This window comes from Balaenoptera musculus, chromosome 3, assembly GCF_009873245.2.
Source record: "Balaenoptera musculus isolate JJ_BM4_2016_0621 chromosome 3, mBalMus1.pri.v3, whole genome shotgun sequence".
In the NCBI taxonomy this organism is placed as follows: Eukaryota; Metazoa; Chordata; class Mammalia; order Artiodactyla; family Balaenopteridae; genus Balaenoptera; species Balaenoptera musculus.
Genome location: NC_045787.1, coordinates 161,690,599 through 161,716,552, shown reverse-complemented (window position 1 = coordinate 161,716,552; position 25,954 = coordinate 161,690,599). Strand labels below are relative to the sequence as shown.

General features: G+C 50.0%; 1 protein-coding gene across 10 annotated transcripts in view; it reads left to right on the top strand.

Annotated features, from left to right (window-relative positions):
* The window catches only part of CACNA1A (calcium voltage-gated channel subunit alpha1 A), a 310,161-nt gene that overhangs the window by 240,321 nt on the left and 43,886 nt on the right, over nt 1-25,954 (top strand). For all 10 annotated transcript variants that reach the window (XM_036847444.1, XM_036847442.1, XM_036847438.1 and 7 more), the window contains 9 exons: nt 472-935; nt 2,609-2,747; nt 4,310-4,439; nt 8,907-8,966; nt 9,740-9,846; nt 18,620-18,719; nt 21,014-21,174; nt 23,720-23,857; nt 25,663-25,864. In XM_036847444.1, coding sequence (XP_036703339.1) covers nt 472-935; nt 2,609-2,747; nt 4,310-4,439; nt 8,907-8,966; nt 9,740-9,846; nt 18,620-18,719; nt 21,014-21,174; nt 23,720-23,857; nt 25,663-25,864 — 1,501 coding nt within the window. The remainder of the gene's footprint in view (nt 1-471; nt 936-2,608; nt 2,748-4,309; nt 4,440-8,906; nt 8,967-9,739; nt 9,847-18,619; nt 18,720-21,013; nt 21,175-23,719; nt 23,858-25,662; nt 25,865-25,954) is intronic.

Below are 25,954 nucleotides of genomic sequence, written 5' to 3'. Positions count from 1 at the left end.
GCCAAAAAACAAAACAAGAAGATAAATTCATGAGGCAATTCCACCCCTAAAGAGATGGTGTCCCTGTGTCTGCTTTAGCCACTTCTGGAAACACTGTGTGTCCCCGTCCTGCCTCAGAGCTAATGGGAGACACATAGGCAGGGTCAGGAAGGTTTGGGTTGGAGACATGCGGACTCTGGCAGAAAGTTCTTTTCCCTTCTGATTTCTCCATGAAGGAGTAGCCTCATCTCTTAGGAAGCAGCCCTCCTGGCAGGAGAAGCACCACACTGAAACCTGGGAGGGTGGGCACTTACACTCCCACGGGGTCTTGATCCCTAACAAGAACGGACCAGGCACCAGGGAGTTTCAGGACACGGCCCCTCGACCGCCAACTTGTACCTCGAATGGTGGAATCTTAGGCAGGATCTGGAGACATTCCCTCTATGTTCTAACTCACTTATGGGTTCTTTTTCATTGGCCTGCCTGCCACAGAGAGAACCAGGGCTCCGGGGTCCCCGTGTCGGGCCCCAACCTGTCAACCACCCGGCCGATCCAGCAGGACCTGGGCCGCCAAGACCCACCCCTGGCCGAGGATATTGACAACATGAAGAACAACAAGCTGGCCACCGCGGAGTCAGCAAGTCCCCACGACAGCCTCGGCCATGCCGGCCTGCCCCAGAGCCCGGCCAAGATGGTGAACAGCACCGACCCCAGCCCCACGCCTGCCCCACCTGCCATGGCCACCAACCCCCAGCATGCTTCCAGCCGCCGGACACCCAACAACCCGGGGAACCCATCCAACCCCGGCCCCCCCAAGACCCCCGAGAACAGCCTTATCGTCACCAACCCCAGCAGCACCCAGACCACCTCAGCTAAGACTGCCAGGAAACCCGACCACACCACGGTGGACATCCCCCCAGCCTGCCCTCGCCCCCTCAACCACACCGTCGTCCAAGGTATGAGCTCCAATCTCACACATGAGCCGGCCTCCTGGGCTCAATCCCCAGAGGCTCAGTTGGGTGACTCTGGACAGTGGCTCCACCTCTCTGGCCTCAGTTGCTTCATCTGGAAAATGGGTAGAGACATAGTTCCTGCCCCCACAGGGCTGCTGGGAGACTTAAATGAGGTAATATGCATACGATGCCTGGCAAGTACACAATAGGTTAGCAACATTTCCTGCATCCCAAATTCCCACTGGAGAGCCAGGGAGCCACCATATTTGAGGAGTCAACGGATTCCTCTGATGGAAATCTGGGGGAGTCAGATGATTCTTTAGGACAGCGCTGTCCAAAAGAAATGTGACACAGGCCACCTATGTAATTTTAAACTTTCTAGGGGAATTCCCTGGTGGTCCAGCGGTTAGGACTACATGCTTCCACTGCAGGGGGCACGGATTCGATCCCTGGTTGGGGAACTAAGATCCCGCAAGCCGAGTGGTGCAGCCAAAATAATTAATTAATTAATTTATTTATTTATTAAACTTTCTAGTAGCCATGTTAAAAGAAAGAAAGAAGGGACGAAAGGAGAAAAGGAGGGAGGGAAGAGGGAGGAAGGAAGGAAGGAAGGAGTGATTTTAAAAATAAGGAAGAAATAGGTGAATTGAACTTTAATAGTTAAATCGTATTTAACCCAAAATACTATTGATCTGTATCCAAAGTGTTAACATGTCAATGTGTCATCAATACCTTTTAAATTATTAATGAGCTACCTTACATTCTTTTTCTCGTACTCAGTCTTGGAAATCTGGCGTGTTTTTACACTGCATGCCGCAGTTTGGACTAGCCACGTTTCAAATGCTGGACAGTGCAGGTCTAGGACCTTGAGGGATTGGCTGTTTTTGCCCCCCCCCCCAAACTCCCCCTTGTAAGATTACGATCTGAGAAGCACTAGGAATTTGGAAATTACCCCGAGCTTATTATTTTTAAGATGATAATGTTAGCCCAGTTCTATGCAAAAGCTGTCCATGAGTTTGCTCTATAAATGCTTGCCACAGTCCTACAAGGCGGATCTTGTCATTGTGCCCATTTCACAGATGAAAAAACTGAGGCTCAGCAAGGCGCAGCCTGTCCATGGACCCATAGAGTGGCTAGGCTGCAGGATCAATGCTCAGGAGGATGGTGCCTCACCCCACTCAGGAGAGGGGTGTTAATGGGGGAAAACCCTGCAGTTTGACTATGGGAGGGGCTCAGTATTCTCATCTGTAAAGTGGGGCTCTTGGCCACCCTGCCTGTCTCCAAGTGACAATATAAAGGTCATCATAGGCTGGGGGGTAGGTCTATGTTAGTTTCCCATGAGGGTCCCAGCAGACTCAAGGCTGTAGAGTGGTTGAGAGCAAGCACTCTGGGGCCAGGCTACCCGGGTTCAAATCCCAGCTTTGCCACATCCCAGCCATGTGACCTTAGGCAAGCCACTTCACCTCTCTGTGCCTCAGTTTCCTCATCTGTAAAGCGGGCATCATAAAGTACCAACCTCATAGGGTCAGGTGAGGATTAAATGGCATAATAGGGTGCCTGGCACATAGTAGGCACTTTGTGTCAGCTGCTTATTGCCTGCTCTGGAGAGTAGGCAGGAGACCAGAGGTTTGCCGGAAATCGTGGAGGGAGCCCTGTGTTGCTTCTTTTCCCAACAGTGAACAAAAACGCCAACCCAGACCCACTGCCAAAAAAGGAGGAAGAGAAGAAAGAGGAGGAGGAAGACGACCCCGGGGAAGACGGCCCCAAGCCCATGCCCCCCTACAGCTCCATGTTTATCCTCTCTACGACCAACCCGTGAGTATGGCCCATGGCCAGGGCAGGGGGCCCAGGGCTCCCACTGGGGCAGTGGAAGTCAGGACAGAGGGCAGACCCAGACAAAGGGTAGTGGGGGAGAGTTGCCTTTAAGACCATTAGTCCATAGGAGACCTTTGAGCAAATTAAAAAATGATGTCCCTTTCTTAAGTCACAGAAGATAGAAACGTATCATAAAGTACTGATTTTGTTGGAAAAGACCCCCTCCTGCCACCAGCTAAAAACCACTGTCATAAATATCCACATCTACACTGTCTGTGATGTGAGAGGTGTCCCTTAGAAATGGCTGCCTTGTGCAGTGCACAACCTGTACAATTGTACATGGCAGCCCTGGTCCCTGAGCTCTGCTCTACAAGGATTTGAATTCTGGGTGGATGGTCTCTGAGTTCATGGCCCTCTGTCTTGGGCATCCTTGAGGAGGCTGGATTATTTAGGGGAGAAATTTATCGCATGTATGTCTTGGTGGCTCAGAGGTTGTTTTAGAATTACATTTTTCCAAAGGGTATTTTTTGAAACCCTGGTCCCTCAAAATGCTTCTTGGCAAAGAAGAATCATGTCAAATAAGCTTCAGGGGAAACTGCTTTCTCTAACCTGCCTCTTGGAGACTCACCCTGTGCATTTACTTTTTTATGTGGTTGACATTATCTATTTTAATAAAGAAATTCTTATGTGGCACTTAGCACCAGGCACTATTCTGAATACTTTACAAATAAAAAAATTTTCTCATAATAACCCTATAGGGGTTGGTACTTTGCTTATCCCCATTGGACAGATGAAGAAACTGAGGTCCAGAGAGATGAAGTCACCTGCCCAAAGTCAAACAGCAAGCAAGTGGGAGAGCCCAGACAGACTGACTCCAGCATCCTTGTTCTTAGCCACTCAGCCCTGCAGCCATTCATAGACTCTCATGACATATTTATCATTATTAGCTCCACTTGAGGTTAATTATTTCATTATTATCTCATTAGCATATTGAAGGCTCTGATAAGGCCTGCAATTCATAATTTAAGTAACTAACCTTTTGGAGCCCCTACCATGTACCAGGCATATATTAACTCCTTTGATCCTCACATTCTTGTGAGTTAGAGACTATTGTTATGGTCATTTCACCGATGAGGGCACTGAGGTACAATAGCTTGCCTAAGGTCACTCAACTAATTGAAAAAAAAAAAAAAGGAAATCTACTTAACCCAGAATTTCCCAATTTTGTTTGACCACGTGACATTTTATGCATAAAAAGCTTTTCATCTCCTACAGAATCAAGGACAATATTTCTTCAACTCAGCCTGTGAGTTAAGATGTTCCAAGAGGGTGGTTTGGAAGTGATGGGAACTTATAAACAGAGACGTGGATCTCTTCCCTCGCTGAGGGCTCCCCTGCCCCAAGAGGGTCCCCAGATGAAGGAGCTTGTTACTCTGTTGGGTGTGGGACCTTGGGAGTTAGAGATCATCTCAGATAGTGGTAGGTGACATAAGGAGATTACAGAGGAAGGGGCTCGATAGCCTGCGGTCTGAGTGGACCTCTGCACGCCTACCTGTCCCCAGCCTTCGCCGCCTGTGCCATTACATCCTGAACCTGCGCTACTTTGAGATGTGCATCCTCATGGTCATCGCCATGAGCAGCATCGCCCTGGCGGCTGAGGACCCCGTGCAGCCCAACGCACCGCGGAACAATGTGAGTCCCACCCAGCAGGTTCCTTCCAGCCCAGCTACTCTGTCACGGGCCACTTTCTCCTGCATCGTAAAAGCTGATAGCTAGGGTGGAATAACTGTTGGGGGCACCCCTGGGTGCAGCCCTTGTGGCCGCTGGTTGGGAGGGGAAGGTCTGATTCTCTTCTTGAGGAAGGATGTTCCTTGCGACTGTGGTTCCGTGTGCCTGGTGGGGAAGAGGTGGCCAAGAGGGGGCTGAAAATTGCCGGAATCCCTGGTGGGGGGAGTGAGTCTGGCAGGATGTGGAGGTGCACAAGTTCTGCGTGGAGTGTGGGGGGGGGGTACTGAGGCAGGGGGTGTTCCAGAGGCATCTCCTCTGCAGTCAGGTGTCACCAAATGGACTTTTTTGTTTTGATGTGAAGCTTTGAAAGAAAGGATTATTTTGACTCAGAGGCACCTCCTAAACTTTGAGCTTTGGGGAGAGCTAAAAAGCTCTCCGTTTGGGGGCCCAAGGTCTGCTAACAGCCCCTGTCAGTTGAGCACTTGCTGTGTCCCAGGCACAACCCCAGGTGCTTGGGGTATCCCCATTGGACAGATGAGGAAACTGAGGCTCAGGGAGGTTTAGTGACCTGTCCAGGGTCACACAGCAGAATTCCAATTCTGCCCCCACTAGATCTCCCGCTGCTTCCCTCAACTGTCTCCATTTATCAAACACCTACTGTGCGCATGTCCCCGATTAAGTCCTGCCATGCAGGAATGAGTGTGTGCCGTGGTTGAGAGGGGAAAGCAAGGCACCAGCAGGCCAGGGCATGACAGAGGCTGGACTGGTGGCAGCGCCTTCTTCCCCAGCTCCTTCCTCGACCCCCATCACCCCCTACACGAGCCACCTTCCTCTGGGAGTGGGGCCCTGCCGCCCTCGCTAAGTAGGTGAGGAGCCTTGGCGAGGCTGGCAAGTCCCATAAATCAAGCCCGTCCTCAGCTTACTTTGCACTTTCCCTTCCTTCACAGGCCTGGCAGGCCCCCTGGGGACCCGATGGGGGAGATGGAAGGAAATAATTAGAACAAGCCTCCTGGAGGAAACTGGTACCAGGGCAGGGCTGAGGCTGTACTCTGTTATCTCCTGCTGCCTGGTTTCAACTAGGGACCCAGGGAGCCAGGCTTGGGGAAGGGGCGTCCCAAGAGGGGTCAGCAAACCCCCTGCTGACTCTAGGAGACTGGAGCAGGCTTTGTCTCTGGCAGGGAGGGGATGGGCATGGGGGCTCCAGGGGGACCGCTGCAGCTCCTGGGGCTGTAGAGAACCCTGGCAGGGCTCAGACCAGCCCCCATGGAGCGTTTGCAGAGCTCTGGTTCCCCTGCCCCATCCCCACTGCTCCATCTCACAGTTGAAACCTCTCTCCTCAAAGCCCTCCCTCTTCTGGACTTTGCTGGCTGTCCAGTGGTTAAGACTCCACACTTCCACTGCAGGGGGCACGGGTTTGATCCCTGGTTGGGGAACTGAGGTCCCACATGCCGCGCGGCCAAAAAAAATAATAATAAATTTTTTTTTTTTAAAGTCCTTTCTCTTCAAGAGCATGGTAAGGCAGCTGATACCCCGGGCCCCCTTCCCGAGTTCTTTTTATTAGCTGATCTAGAACAGGCCTCAGAAAAGTGCCCAGAACACGTAAGATCCATTCATTTATCGAGTGCACTCCCCCACGTAGGCACCGCCCAAGCCAAGAAGTAGAACAAAACTGAGCGTGACCACAGGCACCTCTTTGATCGCCCGCATCCCTTCCCTCTGGAGCCGGGTTCACAAGTGGGAACGAGGTCTTCAGACACGTTTGGGTGTTGTGAGTTGGGACAGGTGGAGGGTTGCTACTGGCATCGAGAGGGTGGGGACCAGGGACACGGTTCATCGCCCTGCAGCGCAGAGGGCAGCCCCACCACAGAGCATGACCTGACCCCTGTTGTCAGCAGTGCTTGAACAACCCTTACCTTAGAGGTATCAAAATCCCCACTTCTGGAAGGAGCGTTTCTTAGCTGCTCTGATTTTCCCACCTGTACATGCATCCTTAAACACTAGAATTTTTTTGCCTGTTTCTAACACTAAACAGATGGGATAAATTCTGTGCATCTCTCTGTCACCCAAAATCGTGTCCACCATGACATGAGCATGTATTGATGCTGGTAGTGACAGTCATTCTTTTCCGTTGCTGTTTAATATTCCACTCCATGCCATGATTTGTTTATGCATCTTCCATTTGACACACATTTGGATTGTCTGCAGTTTAGAATGCTGTCACAGCATCCCCTACCCCCAACATGGGGTCCCTGGGCTTGACTTTCTCCAGGGTCTAAAACCAGTAATGGAGTTTCTGGATCAGACATAGAATTTACATGTGGTTGGCCCCAAAGATTCAGCCAGAATGTTTACTCGCACCAGCAACGTACAAGGCTCCCACTGCTCCACAGTTTTGCCCACACTTGGTGCTGTCAGCTCTTTCATTGAGCCAACCTGGTGGGTGTGGAATCTCATTGGGAATTTGATTTGCATTTCCCTGTGATAAATGAGACTGAGAACCTTTTTGGATTCCAGTGAGCTACAGAAAATTGCCTTTTGTAGAGGTCAAAAAGATCTACATATTAGATATGGTTGAACCTAATTTATTGGTCTTTTGATTTCCTCTTGCTCCACTTATTAAGCTCTCCAGGATTTGATTCAGCTTACCACCTGGCCTGCCTTTCCCCCCACCTCCTTTCCTTCCTTCTTTCCTCCTTTCCTTCCATTCATTGCTTTATTTAGTAATTATTTAATGAGCAGCTACTGTGTGCCACGTGCTGAGCTAAACATCAAGGATTGACAGGGTATGAGACAGTCCCTGCCATCTCAGAGCTCACAGAGCACCAGGCCTTTATCCACGCTGTGCCCTCTGCCCGGTGCACCTGAAATGCTCTCCCACCACCATCCCCTCAGCCTTCCCAGAACCTTCCAGCCCCTTGCACCTGCTGCACATCCCAGGAAGTTAGCCATCCTGGCCGCTCTGGTCTCCAATGGCCCTTCAAGCACCACACATAATGAGAATGTGAGTGGTGACCACACAGATGACAGATCCCAGCTCCTGCAGGACCCAGTGCAGCCACAGCTATTCATGCATTCATTCAGCAAACATTTCTTGAGTATGCCTGGCCCTGTACTATATGCTGGAGATGCCACAGGGACAGACAAACATCCCTGCCCTTGTGAGGTTGACTTTCAGGTTGGGGAGGTGGACAGTGAGATTATTAATAACTATAAGAAATAGTGTGTCAGGATGTGATACGTGCTAGGGATGAGGGATATGGGGGAAGGGGCAGACTTGGTGGAATTTTAAACAGGCAGTCAGGGAAGGCCTCACTGAGAAAGTGATATTTGAGCCAAGTCATAAAGGAGGAGAGAGAGGGAATCAGTTGGAACATGGGGAAGAGCATTCCAGGCAGAGGGAACAGCCTGTGCAAAGGCCCTGAGGTGAGAACATCCAGGGTGGCAGAATCAAGAGTGAGCAAGGGGGAAGGTAGGACAAGATGAGGGCGAGGAGGTGGCCAGGCAGATTGTGCAGGGCCTTGGAGGCCACGAGGAGGTCTTTGGCTTTTACCCGAGTGAGGTGTGAGCCACGGAGGGTTCTTGAGCAGAGAAGAGGGTGGCGGGTGACCTGACTTGAGTGCTCACAGGTGCCCTCTGGTGGCCATCCTTAGTAATTACCAGCCCTTACTTCTCCAAGGCAAATCTGATGAAGTCAGCCCCCTGCTCTTACCATGTGCTGGGCACTGTGCCAGCACACTCAACATCCAGGGTCACACCAGGGATGTGCTATGGCATGGCCAGGAAAGGGGCCAGAGTGCAGGATGTTGCCCGTCCAGAGAGAAACCACTAATGCCTGGTCTTGTGTAAAGTGGTGGAGAGAGGGAGAATCAACCCACCCTGCTGAGTGTGTGGCCCCGGAGTGGGGAGGGAGATGGGCGCCACAGTGAGGTTTGTCCCCAGTGTCTGTCCTGGACGGCTAATCATGTTTAGGAAACCCTATGTGGGAACAGTTACTCACCCAGGAGACCCAGCAGGTCAGAGGCACTGGGGGATCAGACCTGTCGCCCACAGAGATGCAGTCCTCCCTGAACTTCCCTGGGGCCACCTCTAGTCTATATAGTGCTTTGGGCAAATAAAAAAGGCACCCACCCTTTCCGTTGATAAGCAGACCAGCCTGTTAGAGTGATTTTTTTGCTAGGACTTTGCTGCCATCTGCTGGACAGTTTCATTCACAACATACAAATCTGCCCTGAGACAGTGGGAGGAGGCCCTTGGGCAGTGCACGACCTGCCCAGCTGTACATGGATGCAGCATTTCCTCATGTGGATGGAGATTCTGCTCCCTGGGGACTTTGTTGGAGGCCACACACCCCAGTGGACCAAGGCTAGGTGCACGGGGGCTCTGCTGGAGCAAGCCAATGATCCGCTGCCCCCTTGCTTTTATCCCCTGCAGGTGCTGCGATATTTTGACTACGTTTTTACAGGCGTCTTTACCTTTGAGATGGTGATCAAGGTGAGTGCCAGGGCTCCACAGGATTCTGCACCCTCCAGAATGCCACCCTGCTGCGGGAGACTCACCCCAGAGATTAGAAATGCTTGGTGTGTTTGAGGAACATCAAGGGAGCTGGTGCAGCCGAAGGAGTGAGAGAGGAGGGTGGGGAAACCAGGGCAGGGAGATGAGCAGGGAGGGACGAATCATGCAGGAACTTGGGGGCCGCAGGGAGGACTTAGGCTTTTATCCCAAGTGAGGTGGGAGCCATGGAAGGTTCTGAGCAGAGGGACATGATTGGACTCAGGTGTTCACAGTCACCCTCTAGCCTCTCTGCGGGGACAGGCTTGGGAGGGGGAGCAGGGTGGGTGGGACCCAAGAGAACTGGGAGCAGGCGATTGCACTGGTCCAGGCAGGAGATGATGGGGACCAGCCCAGGGTGGTGGCAGAGAAGGTGGTGAAAAGTGGGCAGATTCTTGGAAGGTTTGGAAGGCAGAACCAACGAGGTTTGCTAATGGATCTGATGTGGGGTGAGGAGCCCAGGGGGATCCCAAGGTTTTGACCTAAGAACCAGCAAGTCAGAACTACCTTTCACAAGGTGGGAAGGTGCCTTGGGCAGGGGCTCTCTCTCCTCCCCCAGGTCCTCTGGCCACTGTCCCAGCCCTTCAGGATGAGGTGGGTGGTCCCATTGGCTACCATGCCCCCTCCTGTTGTCCCTCCTCCTGAGACTAAAGGGTGGTTGCTGCTCCCCAGGGCAGGGATGAGGGATCAGAGCGCTGTCTCTTCTCCTCCCATAGATGATCGACCTGGGGCTCGTCCTGCACCAGGGTGCCTACTTCCGTGACCTCTGGAACATTCTCGACTTCATAGTGGTCAGTGGGGCCCTGGTGGCCTTTGCCTTCACGTAAGTGTCCTCTCGAGGACTCCACCTGCCCCTTCGTCCCTCCGTCCCCAGCCCATTGAATCGGGGGACGTGTTCTCGGGGTGCAGAGAAGGGGAGAGTGGTCTCCAGGGTGGTGGGAGGCATCCGCATGCCACCAGGAAGAGCTTCGATTGGCTTTTGCATGATGCCCACCACGGAGGAAGAAGGAGAAGGCCTCGCACCTTCTACCTCCTCACACAGCCATGCCACCGACCCCTTGCTGTGCTGCTTTCCGTAGACTAGCCCCACCGGGACATCTCATCTTCCTTCTTCTCTACAAGCTCTGCCCAAACCACTGTCTCTTTGGGGAGCCCCTAAAAAGACAATCAGGAAACGAATGTGCATGAGAATTTGGATCCCCACCCTGTGCCCGAAGGCCCTGTAGTTGTAGACCTGATGACTCCCCTTGTGTGTCTTGAACTTCTCCTGGCAGTCCTAGGACACTCTGAAAGGTCATGCCTCATCATGCAGCTCCAAGATGGTGCCCACATTCTGGGCAGCCATTCCAAGATGGCACCCAAAAGCTTAGTAACCATTCCAAGATGGTGCCCAAATTCTGGGCAGCCATTCCATGATGGCAGATGAGTTCTGGACAGCCATTCCAAGATGGCACCCGAATTCTGGGCAGCCATTTTAAGATGGCACCTGAGGGCTCAGTAGACATTCCAAGATGGCACCCAAAGGCTTAGTAGCCATTCCAAGATGCGATTCCAAGACGGCATCCAAGGGCTGAGTAGCCATTAGCTCTTAGGGCCCTGGTAGCAAACTTAGCAGCACATTCCTCAAGTTGTAGATGCTTGGGGCAGGATGGAAAAACCTAATCAGCCCCTAATCCAGAAACAAATCTTCTTAGGGACCCTGTCTGTGCCCATCACAGTGGATCATTCCCAGAAAGGAAAGTCTCAAAGGGATTCGGACCCACCTCACCTACATAAGGAGAAATCAGGGGCTTCCCCTTTGCCTCTGCCTCCTGGGCCCCTTCTCAGCTGACCTGGAAGAGCCCTTGAATGGCCCACCCACCTGAGCAAACAATGAGGACTTGGTTTTTCAGGAGGCCAGTGTGGTGGCCCATTTCCAATTTAAGGGCTAAACTGGGCCATTCTCAGATCCTTCCCTGGGAACACAATGAGATCAAGTTGTGTCAGAAGAGCAAGAAATCTCCAGAGTTTCTGGACGCCTCTGAGCTGGTGGAGATGTACCATGAAGGTCAGGAAGCTGAATGTATTTCTGACTCTGGCCAGACTTCTCACCCCCTTTCTCTTTGTCTTCTACTTTCTCCTCCTCTTTCTGTGTCTGCTCTTTTCCACCCCCTCTCCTTTTCCCTCTTTCTTCCTCTGTCCCTCTTCCACTCCTCCTTCTCTCTCTCCCACTTTTTTAAGTAATTGAGTATTTGATCATTAGAACAATGGAAGAGATTATCTTAAAAATTCAAGAAGTTTGGCTACATTTTCATTAAGATGTCCTGTAGGTTTAATAATAATAATAATCAAAGTAAAGTGCACAACAAATTAGAGGAGAAAGATTACCGCAAATAAGACAAGGTATCCGTGGCCTTCATATATAAAAAGCAATTGCAAATCAATAAGAAACACTGAACCTCAATAGGTAAGTGAGCACAGGATTTAACACAGAAATTTCACAGAATGCTGACTAATAAAAAATGAAAGAAAATAAAGAACCTACCTCATTGGAATTAGGAGGTGTATAAAATACAAACAAGATACAATTTGTTTCTTATCAAGTTAGCACAGATTTCTTCCCCCAAAAAAGATTCTAAAAGGTGTATATGAGAATGTAATGAAATATGCTTCTCCCTCTGTCCATCAGTTATTTGAGCAACTTCTACAAGGTGTCAGTCAGGCACCATGCTAGGTCCTGAGAAAGTTTCGATTCTGAAAAGCCAGAACATTTGACTGCCCTCATCCTGGAGTGAATCCATCTCAAATCCCCTTCCCTCCCTTGCTCCTGTTTCTGTCTTTCTCCTTCTTTATCTTTCCCCTTTTCTCTCTCCTTCCCTCTCTCTGACTCCCTCTCCTACTCTCTCTGTCTCTCTGTCTCTCTCTCTCCACCTCCCCTTCCCCTCCCTCCTCCCCTCTCCCCTCCCCCTTCCCGTCTCCTTCTCCCTCTCCCTCTCCTCCAGACTCTTTCTCTCTCTCTCCCTTCCATCCTGTCCTTCACCTTGACCTTCTGCCTAACCTGGGCCCCATGGCCTGGAGAAGGCAGACACTCTGCCATTTGCTCTGGCATCAGAAACCCAGTCCCCACCATGTTCTGACCTGGGGTGGTCTTCACGTCCAGGGAAGGCAAATGCAGGCAAGCACCCCTCCCACACTTCCTCCAGCCCTCCAGGATGACGTCTGCCCAGCAGCCCCCAGGTCCCCCAGAGCTCAGAAAGAGATCACATCCATCTCTCCACACACAACACCCCCCTTTGCCAGCTGTGCCCTGGGTGGTGGGTTTTGCCCTCCGTGGCCACCACTGGGTGTAGTACAATAGAGGTAGTGTCTGCTGCCCATCAGTTCATCCTTGACACTTTCCTTCCAGACCTCTGTGAGAGCCAACAAGCTTCAGTGCTGAAGAGGGGGCCCCCACTATTGCCCTGTCCCATCTCCATCCCTCGTTTGGCCTCTCAATTTGGGAAAAGTGTGGCCTTCGAAAGACCTGAGAACAAGCCTTTCAAACCGTAGAGCTTTTGCCATGATGGGCCGTAGTTTCCCTGGACCTACAATTAAGCTCAACTTTAAGCAAACCTAATCTGCGAAAACAAAATTATTTTTCCACCCAGAATCAAGCAAAATGATTCTTTGTGTCTGCAGAAGAATATGCCACAGGGAGCTGATTTTGTTTTTTAATTTTTGAGTTTTCGTTTTAAATATAAAGTTATACAAGGGCATTCAAAATGAGCCTACAGCTCAGAGAAATTTAGCAGCATATTTGTAGAGTCAACCTTTGAAACTGGTTTTATGAAGTTGCTACAGGCATGAAGCCAGCCAGTTAATGCCATTGAAAATCCCTGTTTCCAATTGTTTTTTTAATTCCTATGTGAGGAAAGGGTCTGGACAGGGATTTAAGGTCATCCCTATGAGTCTCAGTGAGCTCGTGGATCTTGCAGGAACTGGGGTGTGTAAGATTTTGCCAGTGGGGTCCTGACAAGTGTTAGGGACTCTCTTGGGATTTTAGAAGAGCTGACAACCCGGGGAGCACTGTTATGTGATGGTCATAGGGATAGAAGAGGTAGACCCTGAGACCCCACCCCTGCCACACCCTCCCCACCTCACTGCCAAGAATCCATCTGTCACTGCGACTCCTCCTCCAGGGCAGGGCCACAGGCCAGGCACAGCTGGCAAGCACCTTGATCAAGCTGCTCCTGCATGCCTTAGGCCAATCTGCCAGAAAACCAGAGAAGGGACCCCCCACCCAGGCTGCTACTTTTTTCCCCAGAAAAGTTTCAGAATCCTCCCTCTGCCTTCAGGTTTCTGGCCTCTCTTACCTGAGAAGTTCTCTCGCCCTACAAGGACTTTGCTTATTGTCTTTCCTTGTTACCAGATGGATGTCACATTGGCAGGAGTAGGGGTTGCTCTGAGAGTCTCCACTTGAGTGTCCAATCCCAGAGTCCTTTGCTTCTTTTCTTTCTGTTCTTTTAACTCACATTATCTGTCCTGTGCGCCTGTCTCCTCATAGACAAGGCTGAGAACCCTAACAAGTGTTAAATGAACCTGATGGTTTTAGAAAGAGGTTCCAGCAAGTCTGTCCGGTTTCTCTCTAGATGTGCAAGTCCCTGAACCTCTCTGTGCCTCAGTTTCCCCATAACTTTGACAAACTTGACTGGGTAATAATGATAGTAACAGCCTCCATTTACTTAATCTTTACAACCCCACGCAGGAAGTTCTCTTATTATTCCTTTTTTGTACATGAGGAAACTGACGACCAGAGAGATTGTGGAGGGAAGTCAGCTGTCAGACTGAGGGTTGCTGCCCATCTCCCAGCACTGAACATGGAGACTTTCACAAGTCAGCAGAATGAGACTTGACAGCCCAGCCAGCCTGGCTTCCTCAAGGCCCCAGCAGGGCCTAGAAGTCCAGGGGAAGAGGGCATGAGACTGTTCCCTTCTTTGTCGAAAGGAATCTTGCTGTTCTCACCTGTTGGGGTGGAGGCAAGGATTCTGCAGTGCTGTGATTGTGGCCCCGTCTCGGATATGGGAAAATGATCCCTGTGGTCCTCCAAGGGATGTGTCGAAGCTCTCCCGACGGTTTCCACCCCTCCTGCACCTCCCCCAAATATCTGTGTGCGTGTGTCTTGCTCCATCTACTGACTGTGTGCTGTGTCCATGCGACCACCATTAACACACCATTTCATGAGTCACCACACTTGACATCACGCTCTGTGCCCATGCAACGGGGTAGCCAACTGACATTTCTCAGCAGCTGGCAAATCATGGTCCTGCCCTCACTGCCAAGAGTCCATCTGGGGCTGCCACTCCTCCCTCAAAGCAGGCCAGCACAGCTGGCAGAGCACCTTGATCAAGCCACTCCTGCGTGCTCAGGAACCCAACTGCCAGGAAGCCAAAGAAGGAGCCCCCGGGCTGCCTTTTTTTTTTATCCCCATCCTCAAAACAACCCCTACCCTTGAAGGCATTCTTTTGTGTGTGTGTAATGAAATGGAAAGGAGATTAGCATGCAAGACACACAAACCTGGGTTTGAATCTCAGTCTGCCACTTCCCGGCTGTGTGACCTTGGACAAGTCACTTTCCCTCTCTGAGCCTCAGCTTCCTCATCTGGAAAATGGGTATAATGGTACCACCTTGCCACAGACAGATGCAGTGACATTCAGAAGACTCACATATTACACCTAACATCATCCATCAGGTTGGGCAGAAATCACTGTCACTGAAAAATTCCTCAATAATCCAAAAAGGAGAATCTATACAATTCTATCTATGCAATAATTCCTAGATATGTTAAGCTTTGAAAGCCACTGAGGTAAAGTGAAAGGTAGCAGGGGGAAGAAAAATCCAGTGGGAATATCTGTAAGCTTTTAACCCATTATGTTTTTAGAAATGTCACTAACTTCAAAAGGGGGTGGCAGGTGGGAAATTCTGTAGAGTACCTGCTTGGCAGTAGGGCTTCCACTGTTCTAATGGCAATCAAGTTTCTTGCACCTTGATCTCCAGTCATGGTTGGAGGGTCATAATGAGACTGAGCCTTGATTCCAAAGATGAGTTGTGCAAGGGGCCACTGCCAGATGCAGAGAGCTTCCCCCAGGCCCACATTTTCCCAGAAGGCTCTTGAGAGTTGCCCGTTAATTTCATCCCAAATTGGAACTCTTAGCTGCCCCCCTTCTCCTTCATAACTTAGGGGGTAAAGCCAAGGCCGTAGTTACTGTGTATCACGCATCAGCACCCCAAAGGTCTGTTTTACAGATGAGGACAATAATTAAGGGCAGTGCTGGGAGTCAAACCCAGGTCCCCCTAACTCCAAAGCTCACCCCCTTCAAGACATTCTAAAGGACTTCCCTGGCAGTCCAGTGGTTAAGACTCCATGCTTCTGATGCAGGGGCCGCGGGTTTGATCCCTGGTCGGGGAACTAAGATCCCGCATACTGCGAGGTGTGGCCAAAAAAAAAAAGACATTCTAAAAATTTCCAGTCCCAGAACCTCTGGAGAAAAGGGATTTTCCTCCAGCTCTTGGCAGGGACCTTCAGTGGCGAATTCGCCTTTGGTAGTTGATAACTTTCGGGCTGTCCTGCTACTTGGAAATTCGGCTTTCTTGGTGCTGTTGGGCAGTGCCGGGGGCCAGCCAAAGGCAGGGGACGGAACAAGCGTCTTCCAGATGGAAGGATGGACACCATCCAGAGCCACGAGCCTGAGGCGGCCCCTCCTGGTGCCCAGGCAGGGCAGGGGAGTGCTCAGGTGTGCGTGCATGTATGTGTGTGTTCTGTGTTCTTTCTTCTGAGGCCGCTTACGATCTGTCTCTCCCTCCGACGCCACGTCACCAGGAGCAGTACACGGTAAAGTGCCTCCCTCCCTCTCTCTCTCTCTCTCTCTCTCTCGTTCTGTCTCGTTCTCTGTGCCCTGATGCAGCCACACTGGTTCTGGGCCTGTTTCTGTAGCCTTGTGTCATTGCCACCGTCCTGTCGCTTGCAGTGACCAGAGTCCCCTCAGCCTGCTCCCCAAGGAGCAGGAGCCTGGAGGGGTCTTGGCCACTGCCTCTCATCAGGACCCACCATTTAGCCCAGTTCTTGGAAGGGAACATAAAGGGCGTGGAAGGGGGTCTCCCCATGGCCTTATTTCAATAGGGCAGACGAGCCGGATGGGTGGTTATCAGGGGCGTGAATGTCCAGCTTCCCAGATGGGAGAAGGGTGGACAGTCCAAACAACCAGGGCTTGGGCTTTAAGAGGAGTAAGTAACCCCCCCAACAGGAGCATCTACACTCTCAGCAAAGTGATTTGAAAATCTGGTTGTTTTCTGTAAGAACACCTTGATCAAGCCATTCCTGCATGCTCAGGAGCCAAACTGCCAGGAACCCTCTCCTCAGTGTCTCGACAAACAGGATTGTTCTCAGCCTCTCCCAAGGGAGAAGTGCCTCCTAGGAGAGAGACCCCCAGAATGCCCATGGAGTCATTTTTAGATGAGTAGATGTGCCCCAGGAGGTGTGTTGCCAAATGTCAGCAGTTTGGCCCATCAAGATTTTAGCCAGTTCCACATACAACCTAGATGTCCACTTGCTTGACGTTTTTTTCCACCAACACATAGTCTAAACTTCATTACAGTTTTGCTAGAACACTTTATGCCATCCCCTTACAACCAGTATTGTTAACCTCAGATAGAACAGGCAACCGCAAAAGTGAATCCAACAAGAATGAAACAGTTGCCTAGCAAGTTGTTACATTCAAGCTGGGTTCTTTGTTAAAAGGGAAATTAGTGAGCGTTAGGGAGGCATTAAAGACCTATGAACACATAGCAGAGACTTCATCTCTGACCAAAACAGGAGGCCTGAAAGATAACTTGAAGAAACCATAGCTGTTTCCCTGTGTGATCCCGTTACTTAACTGTGTTTGTGATCTGCCTGAAAATATCTCAGTGACTCTCCTGATGTGTGTCTCATACTTTGGGGGCACAGCCTTGAGATAATAATGATGACTTTGGTTTTAAAAAGAAAAAAAACCATGTAGAGACTGCTGAATCCTGGAGCACAGCTGTGCCCGGCAGGTTAAAGTCCAATTCTCTTTTTTCTCTGAAAGATGAGAAAAAGGAACCCTAAAAAAAGCAAATGTCATGAAGAATGTTTCTGCACCTGGAATACCCGGGCACACCACGGTGGGTGTTTCTGGGGCAGCTCTACTCATGACCCAAGAGGTAGCTGTAGGGAGATGTTTGCTAACTGGCCCCCAAAGAACCCTGATCTGGATCCATTCACATGTGTCCTGAAACTACACACCAGGCACATGCTGGGGGCAGAGACAAGAACCAAGATTAAAGGGAAAGTGAACACCTAGAAGAAGAAATCACAGTTTCACCTTTGAAGAGTTTTCTGTCTAAAGCCAGAAGCCAGTGACAGGAACAAAGGTGATTCTGAAACAGCGCTGGGGTCTGGCAGAGCCCAGAGGCAGTCAGTGGAGGCTGTCAGATGAAGAGACATTTACCTTGGGCTTTGAGGGCTGCATAGTTCTGTGAATGGAGAAGTGGAGGAAGGGCATTTCTAGCAGAGGGAAGAGAAGCAAAAGAGTGTGGCTGGGGCTTGGGGTGTGTAGTAATCAATGGGAATGCAAACAGAAAGGTAAGTTGGACTAGATTCCGAAGAGCCTTGAATGCCAAGCTAGGAGTTTGCACTTCTAGGAATTCAGTTGCTCCAGAAGGAGTTGGAGCAGGAGAGTGACATGGTCATTGGTTTTGGCCACTGCGTGCAGAAAAGATGCAAGAAGAGAGAGACAGGGAGTGGGGGGAAAGTTGGGAGGTGGATAATGGGGGTCTGACCTAGGATGGTGCCATGTGTAGGAGGGTGACCCGTTGGGGATGAGGATGGAGAACAGGAAGCTGAACACAAGTGCTGGGTTTCTGGCTTGGGCAGCTGGGTGGGTGCTGAGTTCCATTAATCACAAGCCTTTGACGGCCACACCCAATGCCCTCCTTTTGGGGGCGCTTGAATCATGGTTGGCTAAGGGTGTCATGACATCTGCAATGCTAAGACTCAGGCCCAGTAGACCCTGGACTGAACCTCTATGCAGCAATCTGACAAAGATGAGCTCAGATACCCTGAAAGAATGAGGCAGTGATTCAACATCTGATGTTCTGGTTCCTTCCGCTCCTGTGGGCTCAGGGAATATTGGGGCAGGGGGTGGGGGAAGGGAGTTCTGGTTTAAAGGCCACTTTAAGCATTTCCTGGATCCTGTTGGAAGAGGGAGGAATCCCATTTTCTAAAAGCTCACTAAGACCACCTCCAAAGAGAGCACACAGAGGGCAGCCAACTTCCTCGTGCTGGATCTAAGAGCTACCCCATGCAACTGCTCAGGCTCAGCCAGGGCCCTCAACAAACCCTGAGACCAAAACCACAAAAGGCCATCTTCTCACTAGCTCTTGAGCCCAGATGTAGCAGGGGAGCTGACTACTCTTCTCTGGGAAGGACATGGCTATGCCAGGCCCACCCCAGACTCCTAAGCCTGGGAGGGTGGGGCCACTTGGGGCTGTGGACCACCCACCACCCACCCTGACCTTGGCTCCCTCTCTTCCCTTCTCCCCATTCTAACATCCCTCCACAGTGGCAATAGCAAAGGAAAGGACATCAACACGATTAAATCCCTCCGAGTCCTTCGGGTGCTACGACCTCTTAAAACCATCAAGCGGTTGCCAAAGCTCAAGGTGAGATTGGGGTATGTGGAAGATCTATCAGGGTTGCCATGTACAGTTGAGCAGGTTGCACACTGCTCAAGGACAGTACGTTGAAAGGGGTGCTGCTAACATCACAGCCATTATGTATGGATATACTTATTACTACAACTCTCCAGTAGATGGCAGTAAAGTGAGTTAATGGAACAAAATCTGTATATCATGGTAATTTTCCAATAGATGAAATGTCTCTTGCAAAGTTGAGATCCCTTTTCTTAATTCCCATGAAGGCATCATGTGGATAAAACAGGACATAACCCTAATCTGGGAAGCAGGAAACTAGGTTTCTGGTCCCACATAACCTTTAACTTTTCACCTATTCTAGGGTCCAATATCTCCTGTTCCAAAATAGCATGAACCAACAAAGTGAAGTAAGTCAGAAAGAGAAAAACAAATATTGTACATTAACACATATATGTGGTATCTAGAAAAAATAGTATAGATGAACTATTTGCAAAGCAGAAATAGAGACACAGACATACAGAGAACAAACGTATGGATACCAAGGGGGAAAGGGGGGGTGGGATGAATTGGGAGATTGGGATTGACATATATACACTACTATGTATAAAATAGATAACTAATAAGAACCTACTGTATAGCACAGGGAACTCTACTCGGTGCTCTGTGATGGCCTAAATGGGAAGGAAATCCAAAAAAGAGGGGATATATGTATACGTATAGCTGATTCACTTTGCTGTACAGCAGGAACTAACACAACAGTGTAAAGCAACTATACTTCAATAAAAAATAAATAAATAAATGAAACTTGAAAAAAAATAGCATGAACCAGCATTTCCCAAAAGCTTGTTGTTTAAAAAAAAAAAAAAAAAAGAAGGAAGGAAATGAAACCTAGTCATTCAAACACCCCTTTTCAATTTATGATGCACCTGAGGCTCACCTGTATTATCTCTTTCTTAATATGTTTCGTTAAGTCAAGTCACTTTATTTTTTACTTAAGTGGATTTATTTTAAAAGGAAATGCTTGTCAAGTTTCTGAAGTTGGAAAACCAAAACCCACTGTTAATAGAAGGTAAAACTAAATATCTGTTCAAAATATAAGATAACTGTTATTAAAATCTAGCCCCAAAATAATTGCCTGACAAAGACTTTGAGCGTGGATACTTGCTCTTTCTTGGTTAAAAAGGAAAAGTACAGGGACTTCCCTGGCGGTCCAGTGGTTAAGACTCTGTGTTCCCAATGCAGGGGGCACGGGGTCGATCCCTGGTCAGGGACCTAAGATCCTGCATGCCGCATGGCGCGGCCAAAAAAAAAAGGAAAAATATAAATGTTAGGTGTTAACACAGTAACAACTAAGGAAGACTTTCTCCTTCACTCAAAAGGATTGAAAGAATTAGAGAGAGAATAACTTTGCTACCATGCGATTCAGTGTTACTTGGTCTTGGGCTCCTATAGGACCGAAAAGTGCGTCTGATATCACCGGTGGTGTGCCCCTCCCCCATGATTGGGGAAATCATGATTCGAATGCCCCCTTTTTGTTGATGAATATTCAAAGAGGAAATGTGGCTGCCTTCTGAACGGGAAAGCTTGCTTGCACTGAGATTCGTGGAATCCAGAAGTAGTCGGTTCAGTGGCTCTTTCCCATTTTCTGGGTCACAGCCCCCTTTGAAAGCCCCATGAAAGCTGTGCACTCTCTCCCCCAGAGGAAGCCGGCGGAGCTAACGTGTGATTCCAGTAGGCTGACAATCCTTGATGCTTACTTGTAGCTAGGACCCGCTGTGATTAATAGCAGAATGCAGTGGGGGACATTCCAGGCTGGGACCCCCCGCCTTCTCTGGAGGAGGATGGAATGATTCCATCTTACGCAGGGCAGAATCTCCAGGGCACGTGAAGTCAGCTCGCAAATCCAGAGTGCCCCCGAGTGATCAGTGGGCAAAAGGGAGGGGACCACGACTCCAGATTATGGGGAAGGGAGTGACGTGAAGCAGGGACGCAGAATGAACAGGAAATGACGTCTCCATTGAGGACCTTTCCTCTTGCCCTGAAGAGCCATGAGCTTACCTTGCTCAGAGAAGCGGCCCCATTTCCCAGGGGTTAAAATTGAGGGTTTTCGATGCATAAAAACTCAGAACTGGGTCGAGCCCCAACATTTCTCAGAACTGCGTGGCCTTAACCGAGTGACTTGGATCATGTCCTTGCCTGGAAAAATAAGAATAATGACAATACTTGGGTATTATGAGCTGCTGGAGGTGGAGGCCGGGTGGCTTCCCAGCCCCTCACGCTGTCCCTTCCACCCCACCCACCAGGCCGTGTTTGACTGCGTTGTGAACTCACTCAAGAATGTCTTCAACATCCTCATCGTCTACATGCTCTTCATGTTCATCTTTGCCGTGGTGGCCGTGCAGCTCTTCAAGGGCAAGTTCTTCCACTGCACCGACGAGTCCAAGGAGTTTGAGAAAGATTGCCGGTGAGTCTTGACCCTCCTAGGCCTCCCCATCGGGGCTGGCAGGTGGGGGCGACCAGATGCGCCAGTCTCTTTGTAACCGAAAGTGGGGTCCGGCTGCTCGCCGCTCAAAAGCCAATAAAGAGGCAAAGTTGGTAGAAAGGAACGTTTGCTTTATTTTGGATGCTGGCAACTGCGGGCGGGTCGGGGGGGTGGGGGTTGGTGCAGGGAGGGCAGACTCTCGTCCAAAGGCCAACTCCCCCGCCCCGGCACTGACAACCAGTGGACAAAAGTTTTTATAGATGGAGAGAGGAAGCTACATGTAGAAACAGCACGGTCAGCTGTGACAGTCAACTTTTTTTTTTTTAATTAATTTATTTATTTTATTCATTTATCTTTGGCTGCGTTGGGTCTTCGTTGCTGTGCGTGGCTTTCCCTAGTTGCGGCGAGCTGGGCCTACTCTTCGTTGCGGTGCACTGGCTTCTCATTGCCGTGACTTCTCTTGTTGCAGAGCACGGGCTGTAGGCGCGCTGGCTTCAGTAGTTGTGGCACGCGGGCTTAGTAGTTGTGGCTTGCAGGCTCTAGAGCGCAGGCTCAGTAGTTGTGGCGCACAGGCTTAGTTGCTCCGTGGCATGTGGGATCTTCCCGGACCAGGGCTCGAACCCGTATCCCCTGCATTGGCAGGCGGATCCTTAACCACTGTGCCACCAGGGAAGCCCTGACAGTCATCTTGATATTGATCATGTGGTGGTCTGATCAGCGTCATCTTGATTGTTTTAAGTACAGTCAATCTTCAGTTCCAGGGTCAGTTTTTTCCCGTTTCCTTGAGGCCAATTCTCAGAATTGTGGCAGCTTATGTAATGGCTACAGTCTGGTCATCATGTAGTTGACTTCTTCCACCTGCTGGGGTTTCAGTATCTATGAGACAGATCAAAGGATATGGCTCAGAATATTATCTATAGCCCTTGAGAAGGAACTAAAGGTCCTTGACTATGCTTAATGACTAAACTATTATTATTTGATCTCCTTTGACTGTTTTCCTTTGCTTCTGCATTTTCTCACTTTTCTGATTAAACTCATTCTTTGGCTAAAGTGTTTGCACAGACAAAAGGCAGGCTGAGGACATGGCGGGGGAAGGACCATAGGGTCCTGCTCCATTTCATCCTGGGCTTGGAAACTGAGGTGTTGGGCGTTGGGGGTGACCCGATTACAACCAGCTTGGATCTGTAAGTAGAAAGAAAGACAGTTTTGGAATAGGAGTCTCTGACCCATGGCTTCAGGATGAGCCATAATCTGGTTGCTTAACTTTTGAGTTGCCACCTTTGTCAAGTAGGGGATATTAATACACATCTCGGTTCCCTTGTATGAAACCTTTATAGGCAGATGTGTTTCAAAATTCAGAATACTTTGAGATTTTTAGAAAAACTGTGAGGTGCATGTCCCACGTAGCACATAACACAGTTAAATTAAGGCAGCCCTGTGATCAAATGCAATGTTTCTGCCTGGGAACATACAACTATTTGCACCAAATGGGATAAATAACAAGTCGAAAGAGCCTCACATCCAGTTGGGTCAGGTTTTGTTGCCAAACGCGTTAGATCAGAGATGGGCAGACTTTGTCTGTCAGGGGCCAGATAGTAACTATCTTGGACTTTGCATACACTTTCCACTGCACCTAGTGCAACTCCAAAGCAGCCGCAGACAGTAGATAAAAGAATAGGCATGGCTGTGTTCCAATCAAACTTTCTTTCTGGAAACTAAAACTTGAATTTCTTATCATTTTTATCTGTCATGAATGAATTCTTTTAGTTTCAACCATTTAAAACTGTAAACAACCATTGCTTAGCTTGTGGGCCACCCAGAGGCAGATCCAGATTTGGTCTGCAGGCTGGAACTTGCCAACTGCCGGATTAGGAAAAAATGCTTGGTTTTCAGAGCTTTCTGGATTTTGGAATTGTGGCTAAGGGACTGTGGACCTGAAATCCCCCCATCTTTGGGTCATCCTCATGACGGAAAGTTCTGGACTCAGTCCAGGAAAGTGCTGCGCCTCTCACTAACCAAGCGCTCAGTCAATATTGCTTTTGTCACTAGTATAAACGGTTACTATGCACCAAAGCGCAGCCGGTGGTTATTTTGGTGGCGGGTTCCTGGATTTGGAAGGATCCCAGGCATTGGGCTAGGAGTCTGGGGCTAACCTTTGTTTCCTACCCTGAGAAGGGGCAGCGAGCGGCTGCCCCCCTTGGCCTGATGAACCCAGAAATGTGCCTGTCTCCCTCCCTGCTCTCAACTGCCCCCCAAGCCTGAGGCTCCCACCCTTGGGTCTAGAAGTGTTCAAGTTGGAAAAGGATACAAGATTCTGAGTTGGCTCTCCCACTGGACACAGGGCTGTGGCATCATCTGTGGATTTATCTCCAAATGGCTGTACACAAGCTCCAGGGAGAAACGGGCTTCCTGGGCTGTGGGAAGCAGCATGGGCTGGTGAGCCCCTCTTCCTCCTCCTCCCCCGTCTCTCTGGTGGCCACATACGGGTGTCCCTCCATTTACTAATGGTCCCCACTTTCTGTGGCAGCGGCAAGTACCTCCTTTATGAGAAGAACGAGGTGAAGGCGCGGGACCGAGAGTGGAAGAAGTATGAGTTCCATTATGACAACGTGCTATGGGCTCTGCTGACCCTCTTCACCGTGTCCACGGGAGAAGGCTGGCCACAGTAAGTGGTCCAGTCAGAAAGCCCCACAGGAGGAGCTCGGGGACCTCCAGGGAGCAGGAGAGGAAAGGGTCCAAGAGCCCAGTGCTGAGAAAGGTCTGAGGGAGGGAGGGGTTTGCTCCTGGCTTCCAGAAGTGGGGACAACGCAAGAGGCACCAGATGTCAGATGCAAGTGGGGACAATGCAAGATGCAAGACGTCAGCAGAACAGCATCCCCCATGTGTGGCTGGGCTTCTCGGGGCAGAAATCCAGCGGTCGCTTGGCTTGCCAACCCCTTGAGTGTACGGGGCTGTGTGCTCCCAGAACAGGCACCGTTTCTAATTTACAGAAAGGCCGCATGTACGTACACATGCGGTCACATCCTCTTAACCCTTCCAGTGCTGGTGAACAAAAACCTCCAAGCCAGGGGGGTGTGAACCTGGCATTTTCCAAGTCGGTTTGACCACAGGACCCATCTGTCCCAGACAGGGCTAAGGCTGGGGTGACATGGGTGAGACTGACTTGTGCAAGTCCAAACTTTAATTCTTTTTTAAGTTTTTTTTGTTTTGGGGGTGTTTTTTTTTGGGGGGGGTGGTTTGGCCACGGTGCGTGGCATGTGGGATCTTTGTTCCCCAACCAGGGATCAAACCTGCGCCCCCTGAATTGGAAGCACGAGTCTCAACCACTGGATTGCTAGGGAAGTCCTCACGATATAAATTTTTGAGATTTTGTTCATCAGGGGCTTTGGGGCATTTCTTCTGAGTTTTTAAAATATGGCAGGAAATACTAAATATTACAGTGAAATGTTATTTATCTCGATTACTGAGGGGTTTGACACCCCCTGAATTTGTGCCCATGGCAAGTGCCTCTCTCGCCTCCCCTTAGTCCCGGTCCTGCTCCCAGAGGTGTCGGCTGAATGCAGGCTGAAGGCTTGGTAGATTCCAGCGTGTGCCTTCAACATGCTCACCTGCCTCCCTCGCTCAGCAAACACCCCAACCCACACACGCCTGTCTGATCACCCATGCGCACACCGGGATCCACACACGCAGGGCCAGTGCTAGCCCTTCAGGCACCTTTGAGCGAGTTTTTAAAGACACCCATTCCTCAACAGACTTTACTTCCATCTGTCAGAAAAGCGTTGCAATATACTTAATGATCTTGCTCAAAAAAAGGCACTTAATGGCCACCTGCCAAAAAAGTTGTCACCATTAATACACAGATCTATCAGGTCTACAGTATGAATGGTGCCCCTTAGATGCAGAGCACTTGAGCAGTGCGTGATCTGTGCGGATGTCCAGGGCAGCCGCGCATACACTCACTTCCATGTGCATCCTCATTACCCCTCCTTGGCTCCCACGACCACCTGTGCTTAAATATTCACACGCACACACACACACACACGCACACACATACGCCTGCCTCCGTGACCCCCTACTCACTCCCATTCATCACCACAAACCTAGTTTCAAATCCCACCTTGGCCGCACCTGAGTGGGTGATCTACAGCCGAACCTCAGTTTCCTTGTGTGCAAAACGGAGCCAGTAATAACCTCCCTGAGAGGGTTGCTGGGAAAATGAATAAAATGTTGAACATCATTTCTGGCACGTAACAGGCCCTCAATACAGGGCAGTAGAAGTAACTGACATTGCTGTCAACACTCCCCACAGGCAAAAGAGGTGGGAAGGTTACGGCTTCATAAAGTAACCACAGTGACTGCAGTCAGAAAACAGGGATGACTCTTCATTTCTTTTCTGTTTCCTCTTAATATTTTCCTCCATTCCTGTTCCCCTGTCTCACTTTCCCCCTCTCCCCACCCGGGTCCTCACAGGGTCCTCAAGCACTCCGTGGATGCCACCTTTGAGAACCAGGGTCCCAGCCCTGGGTACCGCATGGAGATGTCCATCTTCTACGTCGTCTACTTTGTGGTGTTCCCCTTCTTCTTTGTCAATATCTTTGTGGCCTTGATCATCATCACCTTCCAGGAGCAGGGGGACAAAATGATGGAGGAATACAGCCTGGAGAAAAATGAGGTACCACTTCCCACTTATATCCCCGCTTAAAAACTGACACCCCCCCATCACACATGCACACACACACACACACACACACAAAGGAACCAG